Source organism: Mya arenaria, chromosome 3 (assembly GCF_026914265.1).
Source record: "Mya arenaria isolate MELC-2E11 chromosome 3, ASM2691426v1".
Classification (NCBI taxonomy): Eukaryota; Metazoa; Mollusca; class Bivalvia; order Myida; family Myidae; genus Mya; species Mya arenaria.
Genome location: NC_069124.1, coordinates 64,689,416 through 64,704,735, shown reverse-complemented (window position 1 = coordinate 64,704,735; position 15,320 = coordinate 64,689,416). Strand labels below are relative to the sequence as shown.

The 15,320-nt window shown below is 38.0% G+C and overlaps 2 protein-coding genes across 2 annotated transcripts in view; one reads left to right on the top strand and one right to left on the bottom strand.

Annotated features, from left to right (window-relative positions):
* Positions 1 to 262: 262 nt before the first annotated feature.
* On the top strand, positions 263 to 3,308 carry LOC128226197 (uncharacterized). The gene is made up of 5 exons (XM_052936089.1): positions 263 to 279; positions 1,638 to 1,734; positions 2,138 to 2,266; positions 2,668 to 2,838; positions 3,120 to 3,308. Exons 1-5 carry the CDS (start codon positions 263 to 265, stop codon positions 3,306 to 3,308), a joined length of 603 nt encoding a protein of 200 aa, XP_052792049.1.
* Positions 3,309 to 6,052: 2,744 nt separating this feature from the next.
* The window catches only part of LOC128226196 (von Willebrand factor A domain-containing protein 3B-like), a 45,243-nt gene continuing 35,975 nt past the window's right edge, over positions 6,053 to 15,320 (bottom strand). The window contains exons 29-42 of the mRNA XM_052936088.1: positions 15,039 to 15,179; positions 13,732 to 13,829; positions 13,261 to 13,425; positions 12,905 to 12,982; positions 12,234 to 12,443; positions 11,585 to 11,656; positions 10,852 to 10,991; positions 10,371 to 10,489; positions 9,638 to 9,760; positions 8,973 to 9,039; positions 8,503 to 8,738; positions 7,996 to 8,254; positions 7,353 to 7,581; positions 6,053 to 6,838 (exon numbers count right to left, since the gene is read on the bottom strand). Of these exons, the coding sequence (XP_052792048.1) occupies positions 6,748 to 6,838; positions 7,353 to 7,581; positions 7,996 to 8,254; positions 8,503 to 8,738; positions 8,973 to 9,039; positions 9,638 to 9,760; positions 10,371 to 10,489; positions 10,852 to 10,991; positions 11,585 to 11,656; positions 12,234 to 12,443; positions 12,905 to 12,982; positions 13,261 to 13,425; positions 13,732 to 13,829; positions 15,039 to 15,179 (2,028 nt within the window). The 3' untranslated portion in view covers positions 6,053 to 6,747. The remainder of the gene's footprint in view (positions 6,839 to 7,352; positions 7,582 to 7,995; positions 8,255 to 8,502; positions 8,739 to 8,972; positions 9,040 to 9,637; positions 9,761 to 10,370; positions 10,490 to 10,851; positions 10,992 to 11,584; positions 11,657 to 12,233; positions 12,444 to 12,904; positions 12,983 to 13,260; positions 13,426 to 13,731; positions 13,830 to 15,038; positions 15,180 to 15,320) is intronic.

Genomic DNA, 15,320 nt, shown 5'->3' with positions numbered 1-15,320 from the left:
AGGAGAGCAAATCAAGATGTTACGCCCCTAAGTTACGCTCCCTTCTTGGACCCTGGATTCGCATTTCAGAATGCAAGTAAGCTCATAGAATGAACGCTACGGCTATTTTAAATGACGTGACAGCAAGTTCATGTCGGCAATAAATAAAGGTGTAGCTCGTTCAGAGCCCTCGATATTTAACATCATAGTCGAAATCACTTATGCATAAGTACTGATTTTCAACCCTTTTTATCGAATATAGTCCTGTATCGAATCTCACGAAATGACGCGCTATAGGAGGTTCGTATATATAATACTAATAAAAAATACATTTAAATTTATTAAATGTATGTAATAATATTAATGTAGTATTTGCGTAAAAGAGTAAACCGTCCCGCGTCGAAATAACTTCCATCGTTAGTGTAGGTTTCATTTTTACGCGTACACCAATCTAATAGACAACAGACAAGTAGGCTGTGTAATGTACATGTATACTATTCCAGGTCATGTCAAAACCGCATAACATTTTCTTTCTCCATTTATCCTCCACGGAGTATAGTCCAGTTTTGTAAAATACGAAATGGTTGTGCGAACTCTTATTAGATGGAAGTAAATTCACATGACAATGAACCAAAAGTATTGTGTTTTGTATTGAACGAAATGCCTCGGCGAGTACTATGTTATTTGATCTAGACCGAAAATGCGCGCGCAAATACAAGAAGAAAAATGCTTACCCCAATGTCTTATCTTTGTTATCTGAATTGAAATGCGTGTAGTAGTATTTCCCACTTTCAAGTAGGTCTATATTTCTAGCATGACCTACTTATTAACTGTCTATGTGAATTATAGTTCTCCTTTGGTTTCGTTTGTTCTATCGTTCCATTAAATGATCACAGTAGGAGGAGGTAGAGAGCGAGTATACTTGTAACGCGCCCCAAATTCCCCTTTGATGCGTCGCCTATGTCCATTGCTGTTACACGACTGTACCCTGACGGGTACCGCTAAAGTTCCCAGATCTTGCACAATCTGTACCCCCTAGATCCTTGACTGCACCATCACTACACCATCACTGTACCCTGACGGTACCCCTAAAGTTCCCAGGTCGAGCACACTCTGTACCCACTAGATCCCTGACTGCACCATCACTGTATCCTGACGGTACCCCTAAAGTTCCCCGATCGAGCACACTATGTACCTCCTAGATCCCTGACTGCACCATCACTGTATCCTGACGGTACCCCTAAAGTTCCCAGATCGAGCACACTATGTACCCACTAGATCCCTGACTGCACCATAACTGTACCCTGACGGTACCCCTAAAGTTCTCAGATCATAGACACTCTGTACCTCCTAGAAACCTGACTGCACCATCACTGTACCCTGACGGTACCCCTTAAGTTCCCAGATCGAGCACACTATGTACCTTCTAGATCCCTGACTGCACCATTACTGTACCCTGACGGTACCCCTAAAGTTCCCAGATCGAGCACACTATGTACCTTCTAGAACCCTGACTGCACCATCACCGTACCCTGACGGTACCCCTAAAGTTCCCAGATCGAGCACACTCTGTACCCACTACATCCCTGACAGCACCATCACTGTACCCTGACGGTACCCCTAAAGTTCCCAGATCATAGACACTCTGTACCCCCTAGATCCCTGACTGCACCATCACTGTACCCTGACGGTACCCCTAAAGTTCCCAGATCGAGCACACTCTGTACCCACTACACCCCTGACTGCACCATCACTGTACCCTGACGTTACCCCTAAAGTTCCCAGATCATACACACTCTGTACCCCCTAGATCCCTGACTGCACCATCACTGTACCCTGACGGTACCCCTAAAGTTCCCAGATCGAGCACACTATGTACCTCCTAGATCCCTGACTGCACCATCACTGTACCCTGACGGTACCCCTACAGTTCCCAGATCATACACACTATGTACCTGCTAGATCCCTGAATGCACCATCACTGTACCCTGACGGTACCCCTAAAGTTCCCAGATCGAGCACACTCTGTACCCCCTAGATCCCTGACTGCACCATCACTGTACCCTGACGGTACCCCTTAAGTTCCCAGATCATAGACACTCTGTACCCCCTAGAACCCTGACTGCACCATCACTGTACCCTGACGGTACCCCTAAAGTTCCCAGATCATAGACACTCTGTACCCCCTAGATCCCTGACTGCACCATCACTGTACCCTGACGGTACCCCTAAAGTTCCCAGATCGAGCACACTCTGTACCCACTACATCCCTGACTGCACCATCACTGTACCCTGACGGTACCCCTAAAGTTCCCAGATCGAGCACACTCTGTACCCCCTAGATCCCTGACTGCACCATCACTGTACCCTGACGGTACCCCTAAAGTTCCCAGATCGAGCACACTCTGTACCCCTAGATCCCTGACTGCACCATCACTGTACCCTGACGGTACCCCTAAAGTTCCCAGATCGAGCACACTATGTACCTCCTAGATCCCTGACTGCACCATAACTGTACCCTGACGGTACCCCTAAAGTTCCCAGATCGAGCACACTCTGTACCCCTAGATCCCTGACTGCACCATCACTGTACCCTGACGGTACCCCTAAAGTTCCCAGATCGAGCACACTATGTACCTCCTAGAACCCTGACTGCACCATCACTGTACCCTGACGGTACCCCTAAAGTTCCCAGATCGAGCACACTCTGTACCCCCTAGAACCCTGACTGCACCATCACTGTACCCTGACGGTACCCCTAAAGTTCCCAGATCGAGCACACTCTGTACCCCTAGATCCCTGACTGCACCATCACTGTACCCTGACGGTACCCCAAAGTTCCCAGATCGAGCACACTCTGTACCCCTAGATCCCTGACTACACCATCACTGTACCCTGACGGTACCCCTAAAGTTCCCAGATCGAGCACACTCTGTACACCCTAGAACCCTGACTGCACCATCACTGTACCCTGACAGTACCCCTAAAGTTCCCAGATCGAGCACACTCTGTACCCCTAGATCCCTGACTGCACCATCACTGTACCCTGACGGTACCCCTAAAGTTCCCAGATCGAGCACACTATGTACCTCCTAGAACCCTGACTGCACCATCACTGTACCCTGACGGTACCCCTAAAGTTCCCAGATCGAGCACACTCTGTACCCCCTAGAACCCTGACTGCACCATCACTGTACCCTGACGGTACCCCTAAAGTTCCCAGATCGAGCACACTCTGTACCCCTAGATCCCTGACTGCACCATCACTGTACCCTGACGGTACCCCAAAGTTCCCAGATCGAGCACACTCTGTACCCCTAGATCCCTGACTACACCATCACTGTACCCTGGCGGTACCCCTAAAGTTCCCAGATCGAGCACACTCTGTACACCCTAGAACCCTGACTGCACCATCACTGTACCCTGACAGTACCCCTAAAGTTCCCAGATCGAGCACACTCTGTACCCCCTAGAACCCTGACTGCACCATCACTGTACCCTGACGGTACCCCTAAAGTTCCCAGATCGAGCACACTATGTACCTCCTAGATCCCTGACTGCACCATCACTGTACCCTGTATGTACTCCTACTGAGGAGGAAGGAGAGGAAATATGAATTATATACAATATATATAGTTTCACTGTTCGATAGGATTTTATTTTAAGTCCGAACAATCTCTAACAGACATGAACATTTTACAAATATTATTTTGGCCTGAGAAACTAAAACTCCGCGATTAAATAAAATCTACGATTAGCATGATTCCTTAGAGGATAATCTGATTTGATAATAAGTATAACATTTTTTTATTTAATTGATATGGTAATATGTAAACGATTAAGAATACTTAAGTCGCCGAGAATAGGCAAAATGAATACAGGCGACGAAAAAAGATCGACTTGCATTAGATCAGACAACTTACAAAGATATAAGAAAAATACACATTCGCCAGCCATGGACAAAACATTGCTGTTTTTTTTATATCGTATCCCGGGCCGTATTATTTGGTGCTTCGGTAAATGGCAACACCTTTCCAGCGAAATTAAGCTTGTTATATAACGCATATTAAAATTCTAGCGGATCTTACCGAACATTAAAACAGTCTTCAGTATAAAAATGCAGTTAGAAACCTACTGGTGTTTGGGATTTGGTTAAGTTAAATGTGTCTAAAGAATATGGTTGAGACCACCAAATGCAATAAGGAAGAGAAACCAACGCCAACAGGCCTACAGACTTTAGTGCCGCAAATCGAAATCAGGTATCGTCATAACTACATTTTGATATAATAATCATGTTAAAAAACAATAATGCGCCTGGGTAACAAAATGGAATGTATGGTATTATGCGGTTTAAAACAGTGCGAATTCAAGTCCACTTTATTTAAATACGTTCATAATATTGCAACGTTAATGTGAATTTGAAAGCAAACCGAAGAATCTTTATTTAATCTTAGTGAAGAACCGAGTGAAATAAATAATTATACAGTCAAACCTGTATTAAGTTGCAACCTTTAAGAAAAGGTTAAAGTGGTTGCATGGGACAGGTGGCCGCTTAATCCAGGTGAGAAATTTCCGCCACTAAAGCTTTGTTTAAACAGGGGTCCATTTCATAAATTTTATAAATGACAAATGATTGGCAGTTCAATTACATTGTATAATGTCCCCTTATTATATATTGCTGTTAAATTCAAACGTAAATACAAATGTAGTTGAATTAACTTTATTCCAAAATTATAAATATAATAGCTACATGTACATACAATTTTGCAATTTCTCGAAATCAATGCAAAGTACATATACACGGGTGCACATACAAATACATCAACAAGTCAACTTTTTGAAAATCCATCATTTTCATTTGATTTACACCAGTGTCTTATACAATGTGCACGAATAAATCCTGTGTCGACATTATCCGCTCTTGTAATGAGTTTACATGTTCTTTCAGACAAACACTTGCGATTAGTCTTGAAACTGTCACCCATGCTTATAATTTAAAAAAAGCACACACAATGCATAGTCAATGTTCGTTCGCAAATATCAGTGCACTTTAAAAATTCAAATCGAAATCGCAACTTGTTTGGTCATTGTAGATAATTACGCAGAAATGGACATGAGTTCACTTAAAGACACTGCCTTACCATACATGTACCTACACAATTATTCAACATGTCCTCGGTATTGGGTTTCATTTAATTGACTTCAAAATTATACAACGAGGCATGCCAAACAACGATTGATGACATTAGCTCACCGCAAGTGTGTGCTCATGTGAACTTGTACGGGTACAGATATGAGGATATCTTCACATAGATCTGTGCAATTGAAGTGACACTCTTGTTCAAAAGCAATACATACACATGTATTACAAACATAAATTTTGAGTGATAAACCTCCAACTACTTACTAAATAATGCATTTATGGAAATTGTTAATTAGTGATAACAAAATTTTAACCGTGTATTTAAAAGCTTGCAACAGTCACAAAAATATTAAATGATTGGCGAGTGCTAAAAGATTTACTTTGATCTACTATTGTCTCATAAGGTAGAAATACCGTGTTTTCTGCACCTTTCATTAAAATCAAACTCGGCACCCTTCTAAGAACTATTGTTTTTAAGGTTAAATCATCTGTGATAGTATATCATTATAATTGTATTAATTGTGGTAAATCTTATTTGGGAGTAAGAGTGCAACTTTAAAGAATGGTCATACTTAGATATTATTTTAACTTGTATCCACTATTCCAATAAATTCACACTTAATTGCAATATTTATTTATCTAACACACATAGCTTACTGCGGTTCCTAGATTTGACTTTGGGTGTGAAAGGGTTGGAAAACCTGAACCCTGCACCATCCCATGAACAAAACAATATAGGTAGAAGTAGCCATCTTGTCGATTTATTATGGCTATATTTTCATCCGGTTTGCTCAATCAGTGTTATCCTGTGTATCGAGACTCAGCATCCGAAATACCACCTTAAATCACCATGAAACCGGTGAACCAAAGTCGGGGAGGGGGGCATGGGGGTTACCCCAGCAGATGTTTCGAATTGGAATAAACAAACACTAGGAAATAAAGTGTTTATTTCTAATCTTATCACAGACTTTTAAAAGCACATACTAAACAATTCGTCAGAAAAAGCCTACTAAAACAATATGTTATAACTGTATAACAAAAAGTAACGTACAAATACATGTATACGAAATTTAACATTGACATGATTTGTATATATATGTCATCATTTGAAACAGCTGTTACGCAGTCAGCATTACCCGCAATAACATACAATAAAATAAATATCGGGGATTTAAAGGCTAAGAATTCTAGTCAATATGAAAATGTACTGAACATCTTATCAAAGGAAATGACACTCATTCTGAATAATTATATATAAAAATTGCCGTCAAGCACCATGTGCTCCTAAACTGGTGTACATTTACTAATCTAACTTCAAATCTAGACATGATGATGGAAAATGGGAGACAGATGCAGTACAAGATAGTTTTAACATTCATGACGCAACTTACATACATTCATACATACTCGTACATGTAGAAGCACAACTCTGAAAAAATAAGTTACATGACTTAAAACACAAAACATTGCAATTGGAAGGCCAAATGCTGAAGTCCAGCTAGACTGCATTGCAAATCTCAGTAAATAAAGATCATCAAAACAAGTCCAAGACCTGTTAAGTATAGCGGTAAAATTGCGTCTTGGTGGCCCTTTTCCTGGATTGGCAAAGGGTCATGCCCATGTGGTTATGTGTTCTTGGATCTGTAAAACTCCACAGCATTCCTGTAGTATTCCTGGTTCAGCCAGAAACACTGGTCCCTTTTCACACGAGATGAACTGAAAATGATAACAAGCATGATAAAACTTCTTATATTATATATATAAATTTCATGTTACATGTTTAAGCTAAATGTACGACTAACGTGTCAATTTAGTCTCAGGTTGCAGACACCAGGTTTTGCAGTGCTTTTAAAATCTTAACAAATCCTTTCAAATGAAAAAATCAATATTGACTATTAAGTCAATTCTATTATAGTTTTCTATTTTGAGAAAGTAAAAGATATATTTATATCACATTGAGGGGTGAAGGTGAAAACATTCTGCAGATAGAGCCCCTTTACCTTCACCTGCTGGTATATAACCACGAAACAGGAGCCAATAAATAGGACATTTATTCATAACCGCTGTCATAACTGTATCACAAAGGAAACAACAACTGGTTTCTACAAATTAAACAGACTCGAAGCTTGTATCAGTCTGTCTTCGAAATAAAATTTGATTTGATTTTGATAATTACTGTACTAAAACCTTTATAACTGAACTGTGAACAAAACGGTAACGAGTTCCTCACCTTTTCCCATTACAAAACTCTACAGTAAATGGGGAAGAGTATGCCACAGTGGCGGGCAGGAAAACCTTCTTCCTGTCATCTACCGGGGCAAGGACAAAATCCCAGTCATTGTGGCGTCCCTGGCGCTGGCCAACTTCAAAGATGTGGTGGCCATTCTGCTTGCTCATGTCACCATCCAGCCAGCAGATGTAATATTGCTGGCCAAGCCCTACACGTGAGTCCACCACACCTGTACAACAACGGGGAGGCCATGTGTTAAAGTTATTAATATGAAATTATACAATAAAAGAAAACCATGAAGTTCAGTGGATTTTAATTTGTATAAAGCATAAAACTGCATACAAACTTTTGATATAAAATTTATTTTCAAAATATTTGGAGGATCAAAGTCAAAATATGCTTGTCCAAGTTTTAGGACACCAGGCTTTAGTGATAAGTGATTGTAAGTTAACGCAAACTAAATTTAGAGAGCGACACTATAAATGCAGTTTTTGCCAAGTCAAGGGTCATTACTCTGGAGTGACTGAGGCTGGTTATGGAACCTGTAGTTAGACACATGTTTAACTCAGTAGAGCTAGCTACACCCTTGACATTATCAGTACCAGTAAAAAGTTTCCACATAGTATCATGTAACAAGTCTTACCAAGTTTGTAAACCCCTGTCGAATCATCTCTAGCAACCACAGACTTCCCGTGAAGGTCCTTCTCCTTCCTCTTGATGTAATCCACTGTCTGATTGTACTTGGCTTTACTGACACGGTATACACCATCAGAAGGTAGATCAGCAATATTTCCATCGTAAAACTCCACTTTGACATTCTGGTTGGCGTATGTTTGCAAGACCTCTCCAGGAGCAAAACTGAACACATACTTTGGATGGGGAGCTATCACAAAGTCCTGTGGCTGAAATTCATGAGGTAAAGATTTCTTTTTGTGATAATCAAAAAAGTCTTCAAACTTGACAATAGATCAACACTCAAGAGACAAATATTTTTATACTCAAATAGTTTTTAATTAAGCCCTCCAAAACAATTAAATCACACTTAACTCATATAGGTTTTTGAGACATCATTTAATAAGACTTTTTATTTAGATGTATTTTGTAAAGTACAAAATAATCATATATAATGTAAATGACACACTGAATTTACCTGAACGACTTCAAACTTGTGTTGGTTTTCTGAGAGTATGTCATCACGAGCCATCTGCTCACTGTATCCAGTTGCATCCACAACCACATATGTTTCATCCTCCCCCCGTCCCTCAACTCTGCCACGATACCACCAGCCGTCATCCGTCCAGCGTGCCAGAACCTCCTCATGTTCATAAATATCGTCATTTTGATGGCTGCTACCCCGTATGTTGGATGTCTCCTTAAAACTAGTGCCTAAAGTATAATGTCTATAATATTAAATTTGTAATTTAAAATTTTGCATTTGAATTTTTCTATTAGCCATTACAATTTTAATGCTGATTATTTTCCACAAAAGATGTAGAACAGTTATGTTTGTTTTTTATGAAGTTTATGGATTACTGACAGGCAATAATTATAATTAAGTCTTGAAGAGCTGTTCAAAAAGAGCCTATTTTCAGGGTTATATTAAATCAAAATCAAAATTACCATCAGGACTGGTCTTCCTTCTTCCCGGTGTCATATCTGTGTCTGAAGAAGATGTAAACTGACTTCTCTGGAATAAAAAATGATAGGTAAATAGCTATGAGAGGACTACAAGTACAGCTATGGCTTGCCTTTTGTTGTTGTTGTCATTGTTATTGCTGTTGCTATTGTTGTCAGTCAACCAAAAGGCATACTTCATTATTATCAAACCATATGGGGTTTTTTTCAGTTTATGGCTAAGAATAACGTTTTTGCATAAAAAAACAATCAGACCTTGAAAGTTTTCAATGACAGAAAATAAAGTGTTCTTACACATTCTAATTCGTCACTGGGAACTTGCATACAATATTTCTTAGAAATTGTTGAACAGCTCATTTATGGCCAAGTTTGATTGCTTTGAAACATTTTAAAGGCCTAGTTTAAGGAATGCTGGTCATATTAGTGCCCTGCTGTGCATCCCTTGTTTATTGCACTGATGTCGCAGCAGAGGTCCACAGGCTTAAACTAGGCTTTTAACAAAAATGTTGATGCCAAGAATGGAGAAATCTTCTGTAACACCCAAAAATGCTACCATGAGAAATAGTGTGCTTTATTTTATTACTGAGAATAAGTGATTATCCTAAGTACCATTTTGACAAAAACAAATCATATGGGAAGAAATAACTTACTGTAACAGATTTTTCTGAGTATTGTGAGATTCTTGATTCTTGGGAAATGTTTTGTGAGCTAAACTCCCCTTCCTTCAGTTTCTTATTTATTTTGTTGATCTTTCTTGCCTGGCGTACCAGCCTCTGAAATTCAATCAAATAAAAACATTCTCTTTCCAGAAATGTAAAATTAAACAAATAATCTTATCATGGTTTTTGAAGCTGTCACACTTCTTTAATATTTATTCCATAAAACTCAACATCTGAAGCACCACATCTTCATAGTTCAAAAAATAAGATTATAATTACAGTCAAAACCCATTGGCTCAATATTCCAGGGACCGGCCAAAATACTTCAACGCTCTTGAATATTGAGCCAAGCGGGAATGATTAAAAAGAGTTAAAAAAAAATCGGTCCTTTACAAATAGTTTGAGCCAAAAGGAAATCAAGCCAAGCAATATCAAGTGAATGGGTTTTGACAGTAGTCGAATGACCACTTTAACTGCGGTAAAATGTCACCATTGATGCCAGTAGAGAGCTATTTTCGCAGCAATGTACAAGGTTAACCCTCACTTGTGAATAAAAATATTGGTCAGTGCACCATTTGTGAAGAATAATTTTATTCACTGATGAACCCCAATGCTTAGAAATTCAATCCAAATAGATATCTATCAGCCATTACACTTAGAGAGAGCCCAAATGATCACTTACATCACATTCATTTATAATTTCCATCAAACAAGTGCCACTAACCCGTTCCTGCCTGAACTGTTTGCGTTTCTGTTTCTCAAGCTGTGACTGTAGATGTTGGATAATCTCCTCCTTCTCGTCTACATTCACATGTCGCGAGTCCGTACGCTCAGAGTACATGTCTGTAGAGAAATGCCACAAAAGAATTAAGGCATGTTTCTAATAGATGACTATTTATTTTTTGAAGTTTGAACGAATCCACTGTTTTTATCAAATAAATTAATGAGACATATGTTGTCATGTGGAATGTTAAATTAATAAATTGATCACCTAAAATGATCACCTTGAAATGTCACTAGGATTTTGGCAAAATTATTAATTTGAAAAAAAAAGACTAAGTTGAGATGAAGCCAATGGTGTTTTGTTTGTAGGACATGAATATTATTCTTATTGGTTAAACAGCTATGAAACTTAACTTGACATAAGGTCAACTATGAATGTTAGTGCATACATATTATATTAAATACAGCTCCTGTCCACTGACCTGATCTTGTCACATTCCCAACAACGCTGGCTGTTCTGGGCAGGGGCGGGGACTTGGGGCGGGCTTTAGGCACAGGGCTCTCCGGGCGGGCATATGGAGAGGCACGGCCACGTGGTGTTGTGTTGTCACTGCTGCTCCTGCTGTGTGGTAGAATAAACAGGGAGTTGAAACTGCTATTTGAAGAAAATATTTACTTTTGTAGATATTATGGGTACAAATAGCTAGTTTACTAGTGATAGCAACATCATACCCAGTTAGACTTTTACAAAACAAAAATATTTGCATATTAAAGAACCACTATTTCAAACCAGATTGCCAAATAAAAGCAGTAGCAAATATGCAAAGTTGTTTCAAAACAAAAGAAGAAATTGATATATATATACTAGTCCAAGGCAAGAAAGGACTTATTTCTGTTCTGAGGTATCTGTCAATGATAGTGATAGGTGCATTAACTGATCAAAAATGGATTTATCCTTTATTGTAAGATTGAAAAAATGCATTTAATTTACATGCTAGTACTCCAGGTTGTTACATGATAGCCTTATCATCTAAGAGTTATCTGCCCTAGTGAGTTAAATACCTAGGCACTCAGCCACATGCTTATCAGTTCTAGTCTAGAGATCATACAATACATGTCTCAATAAATAGTTAGATCACATTAAGTGGCGTTCTTATATTTATATGTATTCCTCCATAACATAACACAGGTATTTTACATATACACCCTCTCTACCTTTTAGCATGAGACTTTTTTCCCTTTTCTTGTGACCTTGACCTCAGTGTTGAAGATGATCCTGACCATGACCTTTGAGATAAAGGGGAAAGAGAACAGAAGGTTTAATATAGAGAAGAAAAAAATATGATTGAAACACCTTATACAAATATCTACCAATACAGAAAAGTAATAGATGAAATAGGATTATAATAAGTTTTCAGTAAAGATCATTTAATGTACATGTAGAATGAAAGTAAGTACAAGCTATGAATGTTATTGTATAGCACAATAAGGAATATTGCAGAGAAGAAAGTATTAGACATGATGGTTAAAGAATGATTTTCATTTGTGAGAAGGTAATCAAATGCAGCTACAAGTTCAACTTCTGAAGTTTCAGAAATAAATGAATAGCAAAGCAGAGAGACTGTTGTTTCTTTCAAATAAAGCATATTCTATTTTGACATAATAAACAAACAATTATAACTTTACAACATCTCATTGGATCTTTAAAAAACAAACAAATTGACAACTAACATGATTGTGAACAGATACATAGTAATTCAATACTAATTCTAAACTATCGGATAATCATTTAAAAGTGAAGCCTATTGTTATATAGATTTTAATCACTCTAAGAATGTAGGCCCTACTGACAAAGAAGTGCTACCTAGATCTATTTCTTGATCTGCCTCTTTCTGATGACTGTGACCTTGACCGGGATCTAGACCTAGATGAGCTTGACCTAGACCTTGACCTAGATCTGGATGTTGAAGAATATGACCTAGATCCAGAGTCAGACCTAGACCTTGATCTTGAAGAATGTGACCTTGACCTTGATGCACCAGGTTGTGCTCTTGACTTGGCACCTGAGCAGGACCTGTTTCCATCAAAACCAAGAAGCATAAGGTTGTTATACAAGCAGGGTGAATGATATGTTCCACTCATATGGCATAAGAAAATACATTTATATAATATGTGTATAATTTTTATGATTATAGCACATAAATACGCAAATGAGTATTATATTATCTACATATTAGTGCATGATATCAAGCTTCCAGCATTGTTAAAATTAAACCTAGATGAAGACTAATAAGGTTAATATTTTTTATAAATTTTCCGACACCTTCCTATCCAAAATTAAAGAAACTGATTTTTTAAGGAATTCTTTAATTTCAAACAAGTATCAAGTGTTTTTGATCCCAAATTTATCAAGATATCTTTAGCTTATTTTTTTTTGAAGATAAAGAAAGGTCATACAGTGATGCCAAGTTAAGTGCACAAGATGCTCGATTATATGTACATGTATTAAAATCTTTGACTGAAAATGCATTATACCTTGAAGATGACCTTGAAGAATTGCTACTCTTTGACCTTGACCTTGATGATCTGCTACTTTCAGATTCTGACCTTGGTCTGAAAAGATAGTTATTTATTTTGTGCTGTGTTTCATATTAATAATATAATGAAATTGACTTAAAGTACCACAGTTACCATTCTAAAGTTTATAGACAATCAAGTGAATAATTTTGAACCATTCTACATTTAAGCTTCAATTAATATTTTCTAAGAAAAGTGCCTGCATGTGTCCTCTTATTTTTTGGTTGAAATTTGGCAAACAGATGCATGATGTCATGTTAACCAACTGATGTTCAAGCAACATTTTCAGCAACAAAAAACAATTAATTCCATACTTCCTTGACCGGCCTTTGCTAGACTTCTTGCTGAGTTTCTGAGTGATTTTCTGTTTCTTTTTGCGGTAAGATCTGCTGGATTTGGAAGAGGCAACAGAGGATGAGTCATCAGGTAAATCACATGGGGTCGTCTCCATGGAAACAATCTGCTTACTAGCTTGCATTCTGGAAAAAAGGTCATATAAGGCATTGTTGTTTTTGATTTTGCTTGGTTCACTACATGGTAGGAAAATTAAGATGGACACATCTTAAAAGCTTTGCAAAAATGATCTACATATTTCACAATTGCACAGACATGACACCAATCTTAAAATTTGAACTTTACGAAAGTGACTGAAATATTTGTACAGTTTTTTTTATTCAGCTGGTTAGTTTTTTTAAAGACAAAAACTACTTTTATGCAATTTGTTTTCTTCAAGAGCATGAATTTTAACCATCGTAACACCAAATACAATACTCTTAATATCAAACCTGAGTTGTTTTTGGTGCTGCACATGTGCAATGTAATTCACAGCCATTTCAAATCTCTCCCGGCCAATCTTCACGATGTTTCTTCTCATGGTTGTGGCCTGAAAAAAGATCAAATTTATGGTTGAACTTTTCATTTAAAAAGACAAACCCCAATATTGTTACAAGAATCTAGAATGGCCTCATGGATCAGCCACAATTCTCTTATTTGGGGCCCTATGAGTTGGGTTTTTCCATATTTCTTATATTTGTCAATGGCAGGCGCGTAGCTTCCTTTAGGCCATGTAGGCCGCGGCCTACACATTTTTCAGAGAAAACGAAGTAATAAAAATGCCAAATCTGCAATAAAAACTGCAGGCATAGGGGGTTAGGCCAGGTTAGGGACTTAAATTTGAAATCCTGACAAATGCGCCTTAATATAGATTTAATTCAAGGTAAAACACAGTGATAGTGTTGTTCTCATTAATGTTTTTTACAACAAAACGCACCTACGACAACCTAGCTTAAATAAAAATTGGAGGGGTGGGGGGACACCCCCAAATAAGTGGCCTACACATTAATTTTCGTCAAGCTACACCCCTGAATGGGTAAATGTTTTCATCAGGGCATTTAAGACAATTTGCATGAAGAGCTATGATCACTTAATGTTCTACAATTATGATCATGAAACAAGTGTGGTAAGTAAGGTTGTTTATACAATATACTGATAAGGACAAGCAAACTGATCCAATCATTTAACAAACATGTAACTTTAAATCTTTACACTTCAGTTCTCTTTTTAACAATTTATGACATAACACTATAACAATTCAAACATTATTTTCAACTCTTATCACTTTTGAAATCCAATATTGAACTAAATGTGTGTGTATATAACACTGCTGGCTTTGTTGATCAAGGTCAATAATTTAGTGGGAAAATGGATTTTTATTACTCTATTGCTAGTGTTCTCAATTAAATATTACCCAGATGAAATGTCCTAGCTGTTTAAGCATTATAGCAGAATAGAAAATATATTTTCTTGTCGGTAGATAATCAGAGCGTTGCATAAATAGAATTCTAAACGAAATTATTAATGCATAGAACTTAAGCTTTAATTCAAGCATGTATAGAAAAAGTGCTTTATATAGTGTCACAAGCTCAGAAAAGTATGGTGCCAGGCAGGGTGAGGTGGGCTACTATTAAAAGTGAGCTAACCAGCATAAATAAAACATATTATACTTCATTTGCGAACAAGCTAGAACTGTCACATTAGCGTCACAGCTTTCACTATTTCTTGTTGTGAATAAAACAAATGAAGGAAAACTGACCCTCTGAGCATTGTAGAGCAAGATGGTGTAGAACTTCGCTGGACTCTGAAAGTCTCTGGGTGTAACCTCGATGATTCCAGGGACGTAGCATTTTATCTCCCGCCTTGGGTGCGTCACTTGTACCAGAACAAAATCTCCCAACTGTTGAAGAAAAAAGAATATGTCAAATTGAATGGGCAGTTTGTTAGTTCGGTAGCAGTATGAGGTAACAGTTGAAGGTTTTTATATAAGTATGTACTAACAAAAATAAATGGTTTGATGTGACACAGTAGCATAACCACT

Bases quoted from the DNA above. Each gene is read 5' to 3' on its own strand.
- LOC128226197 (XM_052936089.1), top strand. The intron at 2,267-2,667 runs GTACCCTGACGG...GTACCCCTAAAG, and splicing joins TCCCTGACTGCACCATCACT to TTCCCAGATCGAGCACACTC. The intron at 2,839-3,119 runs GTACCCCTAGAT...GTACCCCTAAAG, and splicing joins TCCCAGATCGAGCACACTCT to TTCCCAGATCGAGCACACTC.